The 18,861-nt window shown below is 37.3% G+C and overlaps 1 protein-coding gene across 1 annotated transcript in view; it reads right to left on the bottom strand.

Moving 5' to 3' along the window:
* Positions 1-18,861, bottom strand: part of HOMER1 (homer scaffold protein 1) — a gene marked incomplete at both ends in the record, with an annotated part of 64,315 nt that overhangs the window by 37,011 nt on the left and 8,443 nt on the right. Inside the window, 2 exon segments of the mRNA XM_080638280.1 lie at positions 8,410-8,552; positions 16,162-16,254. Coding sequence (XP_080494406.1) covers positions 8,410-8,552; positions 16,162-16,254 — 236 coding nt within the window.

The raw sequence follows: 18,861 nt of genomic DNA, 5'->3' as shown, positions 1-18,861 counted from the left end.
CATCATCAAATCCAACTATTACTCCAGGACTGCCAAAACCACCACTAAACCATGTCACTAAGGGCCTTATCTACATGTTTTCTGAACACTTCCAGGGATGGTGATTCAACCACTTCCCTGGGAAGCCTGCTCTAATGCCTGACTACCCTTTTGGCAAAGTAAGTTTTCCTAATATCCAGTCTAAGCCTCCCTTGGCACAGCTAGAGGCCATCTCTTCTTGTCCTATCGTTTGTTACTTGGGAAAAGAGACCAGCCACCTCCTCACTCCATCCTCTTTTCAGGTAGCTGTAGAGAGCGACAAGGTCCCTCTTGAGCCTTCTCTTCTCCAGACTAAACAACCCCAGTTCCCTCAGCCGCTCCTCATCACACTTGTGCTCCAGATCCTTCACCAGCTTTATTGCCCTTCTCTGGACTTGCTCCAGCACCTCAATGTCTCTCTTGTAGTGAGGAGCCCAGAGCTGAACACAGGATTTGAGGTGCAGCCTCACCAGTGCCCAGTATAGAGGAATGATCACTGCCCTGGCCCTGCTGGCTACACTATTGCTGATACAGGCCAGGATGCTGTTGACCTTCTTGGCTGCCTGGGCACAAGCTGGATCATGTTCAGCTCCGTCAATCAGTGCCCCCAGGTCCTCTTCAATGAGCAGCTTTCCAGCCACTCTTCCCCAAGCCTGGAACATTGCATGGGGTTGTTGTGGCCAAGTGCAGGACCTGTCACTTTGCCTTGTTGAACCTCATACAATTGGCCAGAGTCCATTGACCCAGCCTGTCCAGATCCCTCTATAAAGTCTTCCTATCCTCCAGCAGATCAACACTCCCACCCAGCTTGGTGTCATCTGCAAATTTACTGAGCATGCACTTGATCCCCTCATCCAGATCATCAATGAAGATAATAAACAACACTGGCACTAACACTGAGCCCTGAAGGACACCACTAGTGACTGGTCACCAACGAGATGTGACACTATTTACCACCACTCTTTGGGCTCTGCCATCTTTTTGACTCAGGGAAGAATACACCTGTCCAGGCCATAAGCAGACAGATTGCCCAGGAGAATGCTATGGGAAATGGTGTCAAAAACTTTACTGAAGTCCAAATAGACAATGTCCACGGCCTTTCCCTCATCAACCAGGTGGGTCACCTTGTTAAAGGAGGTTGGGTTCTTCAAGCAGAACCGGAAGGTATGGGCATGAATGGGTCACACTACCTTGGTTGTGAAATACTTCCATGTGTCAAATTTCTTAACCAATGGGAAAGAGACAGTAAAGTCTGAGTGATCAGACTTTGTGAAAAATACATTTGTCCTACAAACATCCCCTCTGCCTTCCCCCCCTCTCCCTAAAGGCTTTAGTTGTCAAAGGTCATGACTGTGAGAAAACTCTTTTGAGTCTCAGGGGATCAATAGCTACGTGGGTTTATTTTTTCCCTGGTAACTTCAGGTGTTACTGGCTTTCTGCTTCTTGTTTCTTTAGTAGGTGGCTGAAAAATGGTAAATATGCACTGAGGCTTCCAATCCCAACAATGCATGACATTTGCAGTTTTATCTAGCCGCAGATGATTTTAGAACAAAAAGTAGTGATACAAAGGGGCTATTTCCTCTCAAAATTTTTCATTGTTTTTTTCTGAAGAGTAGTGCATTGTAACCTGCAGCATCTTTTTCGTGTCTGTTTGATACTAATAGCACCTTTCAGTTTTGGGGGGGGGAAGTTTGAAAATATGAAAAGACACTGTAGCTGGAAATGCCGACCTAACTTCAGCAAAATTTACCCAGAGAGATCTCTGGTATATTAAAGGCAACACTATGGAGACCTTCTCGGTGGCTGGCGTTCAGTTTCCAGCTTATCCCTACTTACTGTTTGAAAGGTTTGCTATGATGACACTCACTGACGGAAGCAGGAGTAAAGAAAACATGAGGCATCAACTGCCTACATAAGATAGTCTATAACTATAATTCTTCTTCTTGAAAGGATTATTGCATGTTTGATCTTACAACTCACAAACCAGCAGATTCTAAATCATATATGTACCAATCATACCATAAAACAAACCTCACAGACACCGCCCACAATTTTAAACAAGCATACACACTGGTATCAGAATGCACCATAGAATAAAGAGAATAGCTCCTCCATGGATGACTAAAAATGACCAAAGCCACTGCATGCTAACAGTAGACTCCTAAAATGAGTAACATGTTTCAGAGAACTGTATTCTTGAAAATGCCTAAAAAAATTAATGATTGTGAATTAATGGATGCAACCAAAAAACCTCGAAAACATTCATCCTGACAAATCTGATTCAGTATTAAGTATCATATATCCTGGTTCACAGACCCAATGCTTACAATTGCTTAAGTATTAACAATCTTTAAATTTTATCCGTATTTTGGACAGCCTGAACATTACAAACGTATTTTACAACACAGAAGTTCATTCCTTAAGCAAGATAGTTCCTTCCCTTCCCCCCATTTTTACTGGGCTTTTTTTTTAATTATGTATGTGATTAAAGGGGGGAAAATTACATAGGACAAATAGTACGATTTTTGTTTGGTTTTAATAAAGTTGCATTTAATAATGATTGCATTCCTTTTCTAAGAAGATACTTAAGAGTTATGTTTCAAGAACGCTCACTTTTTCTGAGGATGGTATTTATATAATATAATTTGAAACAGCCAGGTCACATTGCCTGAATTGCCCCTTGGAGCTCTGACTAAATAAATGGCAGGAAGAAGATAATTGACATGCTCCAAACTAAAATGTGCTGAGATGCACAAGGGAGATGGTGAAATTACTCTCTTAAGTGTTTTGGCTCTCATCCATTCCCACAGCCATTAAAATTATCTCAATTAGTTTGAGAGTTTCTTCATTTTGAAGACCTAAGCAACACAAACACCAAGACCATTCTTTCAATAGCAGACACAATTAATCTCCACCTCTCCTCCCATTACTAGAGATGTCTTATGAAAATATTACAGGGTGAGCTGTACTGTGCTGTGTTTGACATGCTACTGGTTTAAAACTATGTAATGATTCACCATGTATTCCAAACATACTTTAAAGAATTTTCAGAAATTGTGAGTCCAGAAAGTCATGAACACAAGGTAAGATTTTCCTTTCAAATTAATAATTTCCTACCAAGAACTTTTATTTTGAAGGACAGCCTATTTGAACTAGATCCTGGCAGCTTAGGCAGAAGTACAGGAGTGTGGAGAAGCAGCAGTAACTTCGTGAGGGAGGGGTGAGCAATCCCTGCCTGTGTGTTAGTTCCAGAGACTACCAGACTCTAGCTGGTGGAGCACAACAGGCTGAGGAACAGCATAGCTACGCCTTTCACAACATCAAAGAGATGTTGGTTAAAGTGAAGTCAAGACCTACACCTAAGCTGCTGTTTCAACCAGTCCTTTGCTTACACTGACAGCAGGAACATATTACCTTTGAGTTTCTTTTCTGAGTGCTCCTCAAGAAATAACAATCTTTTCACAACAGAGTAATTGAATTTACCAGAGCTTCTTCAGTGTGCCTAAAATTGTCACAGGTCATTACAGTACTGTGCAACGTGAGGACAGTTACTGCCTTTGATGTTATAGAGAAACCTTTTTAAAAGCCTGGCTTTATCAGTCCCCATTCTAGAAGGTTTTCAAAATCCAACTGGATAAAGCTTAGCGCAGCCTGGTGTGATCTCATAGCTGATCTCTGAGCAGGAACTTGGTTTGAAGGGCTTCTGAGCTTCCTCAGAAGAAGAAATTATCCTATAATCAGGTTAGAAAACATTCCAAAACAAAGCCAAACAAAGTAATACACACCCCTAGGACTATTTGGTGAGGAAGCTAAGCATAACCCTACCAAAAAACCCCACCCAAATACAAGGATTTGAGTATAAATTCAAATTACAAAGCACCACAAAAACAACTCAAAACTTTTCCTTAAAGCCAACTGAACAGTTCAGCATGATCCCCAATGTACCTTTACTGTAATATAACTAACGTATTTAAGGTTGTAGAAGTAAGTAGTTTTAATACACAAAGTGAAAAATCTACTAAACAGATTTCTGCATACAACTTTTAATAGAAACTCGATGAAGGAACATGAGCTAGCAGCAAGATTTTTGTTTTTTCTTTGTTGTACAGTATTGGATTTACATGCAGCATCATTAAATGGTAAGATATTTAGACAATAACATACTAAGATATTAACATCATTTGAAGTAAATCCATTTTCACTAATGCAATGAGACAAAATTCCCTATTAAAAATTTGCTTGAATACAAAAATAGGAATTTTAACGAATGAGCAACAAACACACATATACATATTGTCTGATCAAAACATTATGTAATTGAAAATCCAAGTTTATGTATTACAAGGAAAAAATGAGGTAACAGGATTAAGTAATGGTTGACAGAAAATTGAAGACTTCCAAGATTTGTCCCAGAAGAATCCTCTTACATTTTTTTTCTGAAAGTGTATTTTATCAACTTCGTTAACGTGCCAAATACGGAATGAAGCTTGTTATAAACAAATACATTCTCTCTTCAACGGTGAAAGAGCAGGTTCACCAAACAGTTACCAAAAGCTCCAAGCAGCAGCTGCAGAGTTCGCCAAATACATTATTCCGTTTTAACATTGGAATTATATTCTAAGGCTGAATAAGTTTAGTATATTGTTTCTCTGGGTTCATTCAGATGGCCAGAAATCGTATATTATGCACCATCAGGATTAAAAATTTTATTTGAAAACCAGTCACATCAGAAGTAGTAAAAAAAATTTTCACAGCTTCTCTCCAGACCCCATTTTATGATCAACAGTTTTCAGTTTGGAAAAAGAAATAATAATCACAACTTGAAGAATGTGGAAAATGTTTTTTTAAGAAAGGAAGATGTCTTAAGAATAAAAAGACGTACTTCTTTTAGTCACAGTTATTTTAAATATTAGATTTGATTAACTAGCTTCTATCAGAGCAACAAGCCTTCCTGGACTTGCTGTCATTCAGAAAAGGATTGATCAGCATGTCAGGTAAGATTTTTTAAAATTCTAATGCCAGGCTTAGGCTACATTTTTCTTCCATTTGTTCTGGCAGCATTATTCATGAGAGCAGTGCTCAGGCTATATTATATTTTAGGATGTGGGAGTTCCCAAGTAATATTACTTCATAATTCAAGATTAACCATCATAGATGGTTAAAAAAAAAAAAAAAAAAGAAAAAAAGAAGGCAAGATGTTTAATTACAGGAGTTTATCTTCTGTGCAAGGTTTGTAACTGTGAAATATCCTTATCTCTCAAGTAGCTGACCAGAGTAACACTGCTTGTAAACAGACTTCTGCTCTATTATGCTAATGGGATATGAATAGTATTTTGGACATATACTGGAGAATATGCATTTCAATACTTACAATTATTTACTGGAATAATGAGAAATTTGTGTTCTAACAACAAAACTCTGGTGACTTAAGTAATACTGGCTTTCAGCTTCCAAGTATAAGTGGTCAGAAAATAACTATAAATACCAACGTAGTCTACACTTAACTCTGCGGAAGTAACAAGCCACATCAACTTACACTGAGACATAAACAGCACAGAGAACACTTGCAGAAGAGCACATATCTGGCCAGTGAGGATGTATTAGAACAAAAATCAAACTGAACATTTTTCAGGCGTGCAGATTAAAAATGACAACTAGCAAGATGCAGTCTTAAGTATGACCTCCACATCAGTGATGTCTGGCCTTGTAACCCTTCCAGTTCATACAAAGACATGAAAACCCTGTACCTGTATCACTGTTCTGACAGACGCTCCTTCAAACCTTTAACTCTGTCCTCTGCCACAGACACTTGCACTCAGTTGAGCCTGGCAATCCCCTCGGCAGCAACTCACTTCCCAGCTCAACAACCACCCTCACCATGCAGTGCCATGGCACCTCATCCTATCCATGGAGCTCCAACACTTGCCCCATAGCTGCCTGGGCCCCTGCCATGCAGTCCCTCACGTCTTCACTAAGGACCACTCTTTTTGGTTCTTTACAGGGTAAGTATGTACTGACAGTGCCAGAGCATAATATAACTCTCCTATTCATGGAAGAAATTAACTCCTTTGGTAGTGCTATTTCAGTGAAGCATAGGCAGCTTCAGTGACTCTGAGAGTATAAATGTATAACGCATTGCCACAAACAAGACAACACTCGAATGCCCTTCCAGCGTTGCCCTCCTTACCCAGAAGCATCAGCTGAAGTTCACCTTTGCTGAAAAGCAGGGTGCAGGAGGAAGAGGCTCAGCGATGGGCAGGAGTTATCAGGGTGCACAAGGAAAGGGCTCAGTTCAGCAACTCCTCTCCATCATACATGGAGTGCCACCAACACACAGCATCATCAGAAGGGCAGGGAAGGAGAAGCACAGTCCCTTTCTGTTCCCAACACATGAAAAGCCCAGGGATTCTCCATATATAGGGGTGTAAGGTTTTAAATTTAATTCTTTTTTTTTTTTTCCCTTTAAATAAGGCAAGCCTGCACAGAGCATGCTTTCAGCCAGCACAAGCAGCTATGTGCATCTACAAAGTTGCCAATTCAGTATCATGAAATACCTCTACAAAATGTGCCCATTAAACCCGGACTAACACAATCCTGAAAGCTTCACTTTCCATCTCTTTCATGCATGTGTTTCATGCATCCTTATTTCTTTATAATAAATAAATAATCTTTATTTATTTATAATAAAAAAACATATCTAGTCAAAAATCTAATTTATTTCAAAGCTTTTTAAAAATTTGCATTTTCTTCAGCAATAGCTCACTAACAAACCTGAAGCTACCATTAGCAACACAAAACTCTGGTCTTTTCAGAATCATGAGAAATGACCCTCAAAACGCAGAATTATTGTAGGAAAACCAATTCTAGCTAGTGGTATTTAACAGGATAAGAAACTAAAACCAGGCACTCACAGTGCATACAAGAAGTAGACAGAAAAATGCAAAACACATGAAGGTTTCATAACCTCTATTCTACACCACCAAACATTACAACTGGGTTGTTTCAAAGCAAATCTTCAGTCATGCTCAATGCAGAGCAAAGCTTAGTTATTACACTGACATATGAGAAGACATTTACAGATGCAGAATGACAGGGGAGATCTTGCAGCTATTATTTAAAAAAAGGAAAAAAAAAAACAAAACAAAACAAACAACACTATTCATGTGGACTTTATCACAACTCCTTTCCTCAAAAACACTGATAAAGAATTTCAACACACAAATAGTTCAAATGAACTCACTACAGAACACTGACAGAAGTGCAACACTTGCAATACTCCTTCAACATGCACACAGCACTCATACAAAGTACCATTTCTTCTAGGACATTGAATAGATGTACTAGTGACAGTTGAAGTATAAAAATAAACAAAATCACTCTGTTAAAAAAATTAGTGCAAAATTGTAACTTTTTCTCATTTGAAAATGTATATTATTTCCAGATACATTTACTATTATCCTCTTACAAAAACCAAGAAGTCCTGCACAACTGCATCTCTGCTCATTCTGAATTGCATGACATACCTGAAGTCCTAGTAATCCCCAGTCTTTGATCAAGAGCTCTTAAAACTCTATTTAAAGTGAATTAGACAATGTTTAAAAAAATATATCTAGCATTTCTAGCTCTGTTCTAAGTTTATCAAATATTTCAGTTACTTTCCACAGTCTCAATACATTGTGTTTCACTGAGAATGACTCATTTACGACAATTTCTGATAGGTGAGATGCACCTTAACTCATTATTTGTATAGTTAAATAGAAAGTCCTACATAATTAAATAGAGAGTCTTTGCTTTCTTAAAGAACAGACCACAGCACTCCTAATGCAACAAAATGTAATTCAGTCTGAAGCAGAACTACACTTCTCTTGTATTTCAAAAGAAGTTGAAATGTGTTTTCAACTGTCAAGAGAACTGTTCAGTTAGAGGCTGCTTTAAACTTCATAATTCAGAAGTGCTGTAAGAGACTCTTTTCTTCCAACAGCTCATCAATGAAAGGCTAACATCCAGTCCTATCAGTCATTTAAGGAGTGTGTGTAAAAATGATTTAATTGGAATATTCTATAAAGCAGTTAATTTTACTAAGATCTGAGACACAGAAATAACGCTTCCTGTTAAAGGGACACCTACACTACCCAGTGTTCAAGGGCTCACATTAAGATGATTAAACTCTGAATTAATATTCCCCCAAATCTTATTCCAAGATACTTTCTCATACCTGCTTTTTTCTTAAAACAAAAAAAAATATTGTGCAAATGTAAAAGCTAGTCCATTTTTTGGGGGGAGGTTTGGTTTGGTGGTTTGGGAGTTTTTTCATGCAAAATGGGAGAAGGTCCCTTTAACAAGGAAGGAGACAGGTATCACTTAATCAGGATGTGGGAATGGATTCTGTACCTATGGGTAAATGGCAATGCGTTCTGGGTTGGTTCAGCCCTTGGTTCTGAGTTCTGTGTCACTTCTGGCATCACTCGCTCATCATCTGTCCCGTTAATACTTTCCGGCGTTAAAGGAGACTGAATATCCCCTCCAGCTGATTCCTTAAGTAAAACAAAAAACACATTAAAATTACAAACAGCCCTGCTCAGGAGAGCTATGTGCATATAAGTGTTAACATGAATTCTCAAATGATACACAAATTTAGGTAGCATTGCTGAAAGGTTCAGCCTTCCAGCATCTCTCATGGCAGTATTTCATCACGTGAATTTAATTTTAGAAGTAGTTTATTAACATACCATTCACATTATCTTGTACAAAACACAACTGACTTATGAGTTATTTGCAAGTATTCTTGTATTGCTTATTACAGCTCTCTCTTTCTTACCAGGTATTACATTCTGCCTTCATCCTGCTACACAGTGCATGGCTACTGACACCCAGGATACTTGTCTCTTATTTCATATTCTAACATGGTGAAACAAAACAATTCTAATATTTGTTTCAAAATCTTTCGTATTGTTTATTAACCAAAGTGAACATGAGAAGGGCTGTTGGCGATGCATCCACTGTTTCACAAATGAGCCATTTGTGAAGAACACTTGTTCAGCGAAGCCCGCGAGAAAGTTTCGAAGGCACATTAGCCTGGCGTAGCTCTTGCCAGCTGTGGTATTATCTGTGAAGGAGAACACCACAGCTACACCCAGACAGCTTCCACTATTGCTATGTAACTGCACACCTGGAAAACTTAATGGTTGCCTCCCAGCAAAACGCACTCCTGGGGATTTAATCACGCTTCACCACTCCTAATATGTACATTTGTGTTTTGGCCAACAAACACCATTTGCTAATTTCAGTCACTGAAAAGTACTTATTTTTTATTCAAACAAAGTACAGGCTTTTAGCCCACATCCTAGGTTAGAACATTATAAGCCTTTCAGTCCCTGCATGTGGTTTAATTTTAGTGTTTTATTTCCTATTCTATTCTTTTTTAAGTAATGGGTTTTGCAGGAGATCAGAGAGTCACATAAGCTAAGCAGCTCATCTCAATTTTCAAATGTCTTAGCAGGCTTTTAGTAACCAAGTGACAACATTCAACTCTGAAATAGAAGAACTTCATGAATAGAGTTCAATGAATGTCACAGAGGGGTGTCTATACAGCAGAAGACTTGTTGAATTACAGAATTCCTGTAAGTTAAACATCTTCACACAGCCTTCTACCACCTGCATGGGGACTAGATAAACTGCTATTTAATGTTATTAAGCTTAAGCACAAGCAGTCCCTGAAGTCGAGAGCTCCTCTCCCCAGCTCTTTGACACTCTGCATAGGAAACTGAAGAAGAGCCATCTCAGATGGAATTGCAAAGTATCTGAAGGTTGTCATGATCATACAAGATCAGGGTTTAATTTTGAACCTCCACTTGTAGCCTTTAGTTAGTTTAAAAGGATAAAGCTTTCTGAAAGCCAATACTGAAGCTAATCCTCCATCTGTAGGATATGTTGTCCTTGACTTTTGAGACTTAATTAGGTGGAAAAACTCAGTTCTTTTAGAGAAAATACGATCATCACTTTCCACACCTTTCTGGAGTCCCTGAACCAAAAAACGTTGTTGTTCAATGTTTTCATTGCACTTTAAATTACATTAAGCCTCTGCAACACAACAATTGTCAAAATTTTGCATTTATTCTGCCATATGTTTCACACAGTGAGAGATACGTATCTGACTCTACAATCAATATATATATAATAATATAACAATCAAGTTATATTATATTTAGCATTCGTGCACATGCATCAGTGTCTCCATTCTACACCTTATTAAATTCTTACTGATTAAAAAGCAGAAATAATTAGCTTACAGATTTAATTCCACAGATAAAAACCATTATTTTAATATAAATGTAGGGGTTTTATGACATGAATGAAAATTGTTACCTACTTTCAGAAAGCTTGTTATTTTACACTCAAAACTATTATCTTAAGTGTTAATACTTTAAAAGTCAACATATTTAGAGAACAATTTTACTGAACTGAAACTGAATTGAAATTAAATGTGAAAAGAGAGCAGTAAGCAAGATAACCCAGCAAATAAATTATTCTACACAAATTATATGGTTTTGCCTATTATTATCCTTCACAGGATAGACATTTGACAAACAATTTCCACTGACATTAAATGAAAGGCATTATGGACCCAGGAGTTTCTCTTATTTCCTCCTCTCAAACTACACTAACTATTCTAAAAAATACATACCTCTCTACAAAAAAAACACACTACACAAAATCTAGATGGCTTGTATCTTTAAGTTAAAATTCCTGCACCACCATTATTAGATCCATAAAGCCAGAGCCTACTTATTAAAATGTTTTGAGTATGAATACATAAAAATTATTTCAGTAGGAGAAAAACAAACATGCAAGTTCCAACTAGGCTTATTTTTCTGTATAGCACTCTCATAGACTTCTAACTTGAATGCAATTGAAGTGAAAAACGTTAATGCAGACAATCATAGTCTATGTAATACCTAAGGGTTCACTGCCTGCAAATTCATGAGGGGCTGATTTTGTATGTACAAGAGAAGTATCAGATTCTAGGATGTGTTTCTTCCACCAGTAATACAGGTTAATTAGTGCTCTCACACACTCACAACTATCCTTGCCTGATAAATAATTTATGTGCAATGGAATATAATGAAGCTGACTATGAATAAAGCACCAAAGACAACAGAAAGCCACTCACACTGGACAATTTTTTTACAAATGTTTAAAAATAATGTGTTCCTGTTTTATATTAATTAGAGGAAAAGTATTTTAGAAACAGTTTTGTGAGATGTTCATATGTAATTAAGTTTTTATTCCATACCATTGTAGTTTTACACATCCACTCCAGACTTCACAGAGCTGGGGAAGAAACTCCGGTCAGCTTAAGAAGAGATTTTCATCCTTCCCTTCTAGCTGGGATAGCAGGCTAATTTAGTTCTAACATTCAACTGTATAGACATGATACTGAAAAACATAGCTCTTAAATTGAAAATGACAAGTCTTCCTATAAATCAGTGATGCATTTTAATGCCTGATAATTCCCAGTCATGACAGTTACAAATAGGTTTTTCATACATTCGAGAAGAAAGGATTAACAGTTCTCCTGTGGTACCACTATTGCATCATATATAGGTTTTCTGAAGGATATCGAAGTTTAAGTCACTCACCAGTCCTGGACTTACACATGCTCTTGAGGATTAGTATTTTCCCACATGATGAGTAGGCAAGACATGAGAGTCTGGCTCAGGTATATTTTGCTATTTAAGAGTTTGTCACAGATCTGCACTGTCTAATGGAGCTCTGACCCTACTAATGGGTATGCAGGACTTCAGTGATGCCAAGCAGTATAAAAATGACAGCGTACACAGTATATAAACTAAACATAACATAGGGGAATTCATCAAAAGATGCCTCAATTTTAAAATCTTACAAACAAAATGCATACACTCACAGAAGTGTCTCTACAGTAAAACAAAGGGCTTCACAGCACAGACCAAGCCACCTTTTAATGGTCACTAAATAGAGAACAGAATAAAAGGAGTAGGTCATTCTAAAATCATGAGCACACCAATTCCAGGTTGCTTTCCTACTACGTATTATAATGCTCTCTCATTAAGTATTCCACACACTTCCCTGGCATTGCTGTTCTTCATGGTGCTTCTCTGTTCAGTACTGACTGGCAATAGTGTAAGTCAGCCAGCTACTGATTCAGATATAATAACAGTTATGAGAATGTTTGTTCCAGCATAGAAATTCACGTAACATCCCAGAAAGTTACTTTTTCGACAAGTTTTCTAGGCAAACTTTGTACTTACGAAGAAAAAGCCAACAGGTTTCTTTGCCATGACCATTTTGCCAAAACCAACCCAATTCTTGCACTAAAAAATTATGTGATTCTACAACTTTTCAGGCAATAGCTATTCCTTATAGTCTGCATAAAAAGGGATCAGAAGTGCAGACAAGACTATTTTGAGTAAATTAGTCACCGCACAATTTCAAGTATTAACAGAAGTCTTAATCTGAAAAGACCAGGGTTAAAAGCAGTATCTGAAGACAGATTCTTGCTTACAGAAAAAGAACTGAGGTTCAAAACTTCATTTTACTGCAAGACTGATAGGGTGAGACTGCAGACCACACAAACTTTCTATTTGGTTCTACACTTTCACCAAGTTAAAGTTAGCTTAAAAAAGAAAAAAAAAAACAAAACAAAACAACAAGGTGGGGGAACGCACACACAGTTTTCAGGCTATTGCTTCCTGTGAGATCAGTGAACTCCAGATCAAAGTGTTGCTTTTAGTGCATAGGCAAGTTTGGAACTGAAAACAGACTATGGGTGGCTTGTCACTGTAACATCCATGAGTTCCTGATCTGAGCAAATTAATTCCTTGTATTATAAGATGGGTCTGGGAAATAGAAGGTGGCACAGCAGGAAAACCAGTATTTTAGTTTTATATAAATAAGGTAAGAGCATTGCAAAGCTTTATTACCTAAGGCTGAGTTGAAGGGACACCAGATGGGGGTACCTATGTGCATAGGTGGTCTCAGAAGTGAAATAGACAGCCTCCAAACATATCAGATAAAGTGTGTACTATTATACAAATTCATCTTAATACAGACAGGCTCAAAGTACAAGTTCTGACACAGAAACAATGCATTTCTCATTTCAAGAAAGCACCATGCACTTGATGGGACTTTACACAGCAATATCTCTCTTTTAATTTGTTGGTCCAGGCCACCGTCTTTCTGTGGACAAGTGAAGTTCTTTTTACATTTAAGGTAAATGGTTATTTTTATACATTATCTAATATTCTGGGAAAATAAAGCAAAGCCTGTTGGTAAATAGGAGGAGAACAGGCAATATTAAAGAAACAGTAAGAATGCAGAGTTTAGAATTAGCAGCAATATAGCTTAGCGGAAAAGGAACTCCTATTACTGAGTAACCACATGCTATGAATTGTTTTCTTTCTACTATGTGTTACACACACACAAAAGCCAAAGAAAACATGTCATCAGATGAAACAGAATATCCAAGAAATACTCAACCCAGAACTACTACTTCTGGGCCACTGAGGCATCTTTCTGGTGGAAATACCTAGAAAAACAGTACCAATATTTTGCTAAAGCTCCTAACACCTTAGAGAAGCAGCCTAACTTCAGTGGACCTCAGGTAAGGTTGTTCTTAAGTTTTAGGATGGCTAACTTGAGCAAGCATTTTAACTACAAATACATATTCTATTTCTGAGATACTTCTATTGTTATGTCTAGTTTTATATTTCTTCTCAATTTCACAACTTTTTGCAGAACATTTAGAATTGAAACTCACACACACCAGTAGTATTTGCAATGAACAGCAAATGCCCTATGCAGGGTTTTGTTATGCTATTATTCGTTGTAGAGATATCTTAATAAAGATCAATCTGCAGGGACATACTGAATGCAGAAAAAAGCACATGTACTTTTTCTCTTTTAAAATTGTGTAGCAGAGAGGGTGGGCAATGTACCATATCTGGTACTTTAATTAACTGATAAATAATAAGAGCATTTATTTTAGAGCAGTACCAACAGAAATAAAACATTTTGTTTGACATGTACATTCTGCCAGTCTCCAGATTAGGAGAGGGACTGACACTTGTAGCTAACTGGGTTACCATTATATAGCTCACTACTCGCACGCTACCTCCCAGTGCCTTTCCTGTCAAAACTTCCTAAAAAAGCCAGGCTCCTGTGAAGTCTTAACTAGCCCCGAAAATGTCTCTCTCCTTCCTCTTCTACTCTCCCGCTCTGTAAAGGATCATTAGGCAAAAGATAAAGAAGAGCTGTAAATGACTGAGAAAGGCAACACCTGAATTATTTGCCTTGCAGCCACTCTTTGGCAGCTGGTCAAAATGACAGCAAGTGGTACTCTGCATGGCTCAAGGATCCTGCTTTCCTTCCTGCTACCAAGCACCCATCTTCCCTCAGTCGTAAACCTCTCTGAATGAGCCCCAGTGCCATGGAAATGCTACAGTTTGCTATGAAGCCATTGTCTTTCATCTGCTCCAAAGTTCCTGATTCAAGTTCCTTCTCTCTGAGGAAGTAATGAGAAGCTTTGAGTATGTGAAGAATACTATGCTGATGTGCCAGCACTTGCACTAACTGTATCTTTCTGAATAATATGCTAGCCTACCAACACAGTGAAAAGTCAAGAGAAGTCCTGAATGTAAAATTATTCCTAAGCGTGCAGTAATTAAATTGCAGCTCTCAATATGCATTACAGAATCACTCAAAGTAACATTTCTGTAACTGTCTACAGTATAAAATGTTAGGTTCCATGTATAAAAGGAAATCTGTCCAGAATACTAATAATACTAATAGCTCATATACTTTAAGAGAAAGCTTTAGCCATGGGCAGCTGCCAGATGAAAGCATCTTGTCTCTGAGTAAGTAGTTCAAGTTTAAGTCCAAACCAAACACTAAGTCACTCCATTCTATAATGTTGGATTTACCTTCTGAGTCTAGAATATTAATAAACATGTCAGAAGAGAAGCAGAGTAATGGTTTTGCCTACAATATTGAGTAACTAGAGGCCTAGCTGAAGCACTTCACTGTTTCTAAAGCCAAGTATACATTAGGTTGTAACACTGAAATACCTGCTTCCATTATCTTTGTGTTTATTTATGGAATTTATCAGAAAGTGAGATACAGCCAATGAAACCAATAAAAAAGGCCTTACTTTTCTCCTATTACAGCAGTGCAAGCAGTTTGTCATTAACAGCAAAGCCAACCTAGTACTTGGGCAAAATGCCTACTGGAAAACAACAGGAGGTTGGTTCATTGGGTGTATTCTTGGTTTCCATTGACTTCTCTTGGAAGGACACCAAATGTAGCTTTCTGGTGGCAATAAAACTATTTGTACAGTATGTTACAAATCGCCTGCCATCTTTGTTCCATCAAAGATCAGGAGCATATTACTGTGTAAAGCACCCAAGAGATGCACTGATTCAATGAATTAAAGACTCCCCAGAAAAAAGACCCAGCTGCTTTAATCCTACTCAACTCAGTAACCCCTGCTGTAGTTTTAAAGCTGCTTCATCCTCCAAAAGAAGGAATTACCTTTGTCATTGCTATTGCTTAAAACAAAGCAAATAGCTACACACAGAGACAGAAACACTGGAGAGGAGGAGAGAGCAGGGGTGGAGGGGCATAAAAGCCCCATGCAATTGCTTTTTTCAAAGCAAATTCAACACACTGCACAATACTACACAGTAGGAAATAAAAATAGTTTGTTGTTTTAACTTTGATTTTTGTTGTAATAATTCTTCTGTAAAAGTCCTTTACAGTGCACTGTTTGAAGTTTTATAGATACCGTACAGAACAAACACAAAAGGTGTTCACTATGGATTTACTTACGTAACTGCTCACCATGCTTACTCATTTTCTGGGTGAAGCTCAAAGAAAGGAATGGGAGTAAACAAAAGGCAAATTTTATTTTAAAACGAGTCCCCCTGACACTTCTGTAGCGTATGTTAAATGTATTCTTAGACTTCTTGACACTTCAGCTGACTGTTGAGAGTATTCACGGTAACTGAGAAGTATCCCATCCAATTTTAATACAACATCCGTGTGTAAGATACAATACAGTAAGTAGCACAGATATGAAGTACAAGGCTTCAATCAGGCAACAAGACTCACTTGAGAGGGTGTACTTGTTAGCTCCATCTTTTCTTGGGATTTTTCCTTTGCTAGTCGTGCAGCTTCTTTGAATTCCTGAAATTTTTCAGCAAACTGAAGGTACATATGTTAAAAAAAAAAAAAAAAAGGAAAAAGAGAAAGAGTAGGCGTGAAGTAGTACTTTGTATGCAGAACAGAATGCTGCACTTAACATTTTACAAAGTCAAATTCTGTCAGTAGAACTTTTTAGTTTTCTCCTTATTATATACTCATTTAAGTGAGTTGCACACTGATGTAACTTTCAGACATAATGCACACTGTTTGTATGTCATGAAAATTATGATGTAATGAAGTTTGATCTGTTGCTCATAATGTTAAAAAAACCTCACCTCAGACATGGCTAATAAGTGATAAGCTGCCTTACACACATGCTTTCAGACTTAGGTTTTACTCCCTTCCTGACAATAAATGATGTGGTTTGAAGCCTACTGTGGTCATTATTAGCCTAGAGTTTTCAAAGGCTTCATTCTTTCATGACTAAAATACTGATTTTTTTCCCAGATTTTAACACATTTATAATTTCAATAGCTGTTTACAGAAGCAGCAACAGGAATATTGAGTCAAATTCATTTCTTGATTGCTTATTCGTATTAATCAAGTTAAAAAACAGATTCACTGAACTAAACACTTGTATATACTGAATACTAAGTTCAAGAATTGCATATTGAACTGCCATATGAAGCTTGATTTCTATGGTGCTGGTACTTCTTCCAATAAATAGCTAAATCAGCCATTTGGAAAAATATTCACCCTTAAACTTGAGAGATTAAATCACTTTATTAAGAATGGGGGTTAATGTCTCTGGCTAGACGAAAGTTTTGCTTCATAGATCTCAGCTTGATACTACACTAATTGCTATAATAGCCAAGCATTAGTTATTGTTTCTTACTGCTTTTATACAGAACATTATAGAATCATAGAATAGTTAGGGTTGGAAAGGACCTTGAGATCATCTAGTTCCAACCCCCCTGCCATGGGCAGTATGATTCTGCAAAAACACTGGAAGCTTCACCAACAGCTTCTAAAACTCCCTAGCAGCAGTACACAAAGAAATTCATTTGCACTCAATATATTTAGAAGGCACAAAGGCTACCCTTTGTGCAACTCAATCTTCCCAGTTTTCTTCAATCAGAACTTCACTTGCCATGCAAGACCTAAAGAACCTTGTTGTCTTTAAAATTCTGGTAGGCTATTAGTATTTGAGGAAATATAATGTCTCTCCATTTGTATGCTACATTTCACCTGTGTCCTGGGTTATTTAAAAAGCATGCATTTTCTCAAAGTCTAATCCAGCATCAAAAAATGTCTCAGAACAGATGATAAAACTGGCCAAGAGATCACCAAAACCAGATGATACTTATGTAGAGACCTGTACACAGACCTCAAAATCTGATGGGTAACCTACTCATTAAATCAGCTTTAAGACCAGAGGATTGATGAATGGAAAACATGATGCTGAGGTTTAGAATAAATGGCTGAACACAGACAAGGCAGTAAATATGATCTTCCGTATCACAATGGTAGAAACCATAAAAAAATATTTAAGACAGACAAATGGATACTGTTCTAAGAGGAGCCAACATGACTAACGTAGTGAAAATTTTCACAAATTTACTGGAACTCCTTGAGACAGCCAGGCAATGTATAATAGCAATCTCTTGATAAAATTCCTGAATAATGAAGATAAGATCTCACAGTATGAAAGGAAAAATTTTCTGGAGAATCAGTATTTTAAGGAAAAGATAACAAATTGTACAGGGAGATTACAGGAGGCCATTACAACTATTTATAATGGCATTTTTCCCTTTAGCATATTCTTAAATTATAAAGAATAAATCAGATCAACTAATTCAAAGGAGACAGACAGCAAACCTGAAAAGAGTATTTCTTATTACACATCAATATACTATCAAAACCAGAGACTTATATTCTCAATGACAAAGTCAGCTCATTTTTTCTCTGAAAATCATGGGATATTCTGTTCCTCCTACTGCACAGCAAGAAGTACTCTGTTACAAATCCTGTGAAAGGAATATTCTTCAACACAGAAAACATATTTCATCATAGACTGCTGATGGGACAATCTGTACATGAATTTTTGGTCTAACTTGTTGAGAAAAGGTCTAACAAAGATAAGCCAATTTCATATAAACCCAGTATACAATAAAATTAAATATTTGAGTGCCATCATTTTTCTATCAGATAATCTCACTCCACTAATTATCAATCACAATAATTGCACAAAAAGAGGTTACCACTGTTGCACCCTATCCTAGTAATTAGTGTAGGAGGACAAAAGCACATGAACCAGAAGTGAATATCCAGTTTATTCTATCTGCTCTGGTTATCTGCTTCATTAAAATGTTGGAATCAGTCACAGACTAGACTAGTTTGTTTTTTTGTTTTTGTTTCTTTTTTTATTGCAGGCTGTCTTTTGCTCCCTGGAACTTGAAATATTGTATTGGGGCCCAGAGACACTGCTGCAAAACAAATTGCATACAACAGGGTTGTTCACTTAAGGGTTTTTGTAAATCAAATACAGAAAAGAAGTTAAGGCAACTTTCAGAAGCAAGTTGTTTCTGAGCAAATCCATTAATACAGTTTATTTGTTAACCCTGTTATTAATATTCAGTAGTGCCTTCAGCCCTAAATTAGATTTCA

The sequence above is a fragment of the Psittacula echo genome (genome assembly GCF_963264785.1).
Source record: "Psittacula echo genome assembly, chromosome: Z".
Taxonomy (NCBI): Eukaryota; Metazoa; Chordata; class Aves; order Psittaciformes; family Psittacidae; genus Psittacula; species Psittacula echo.
This window is presented reverse-complemented; position numbering and strand designations above follow the sequence as displayed.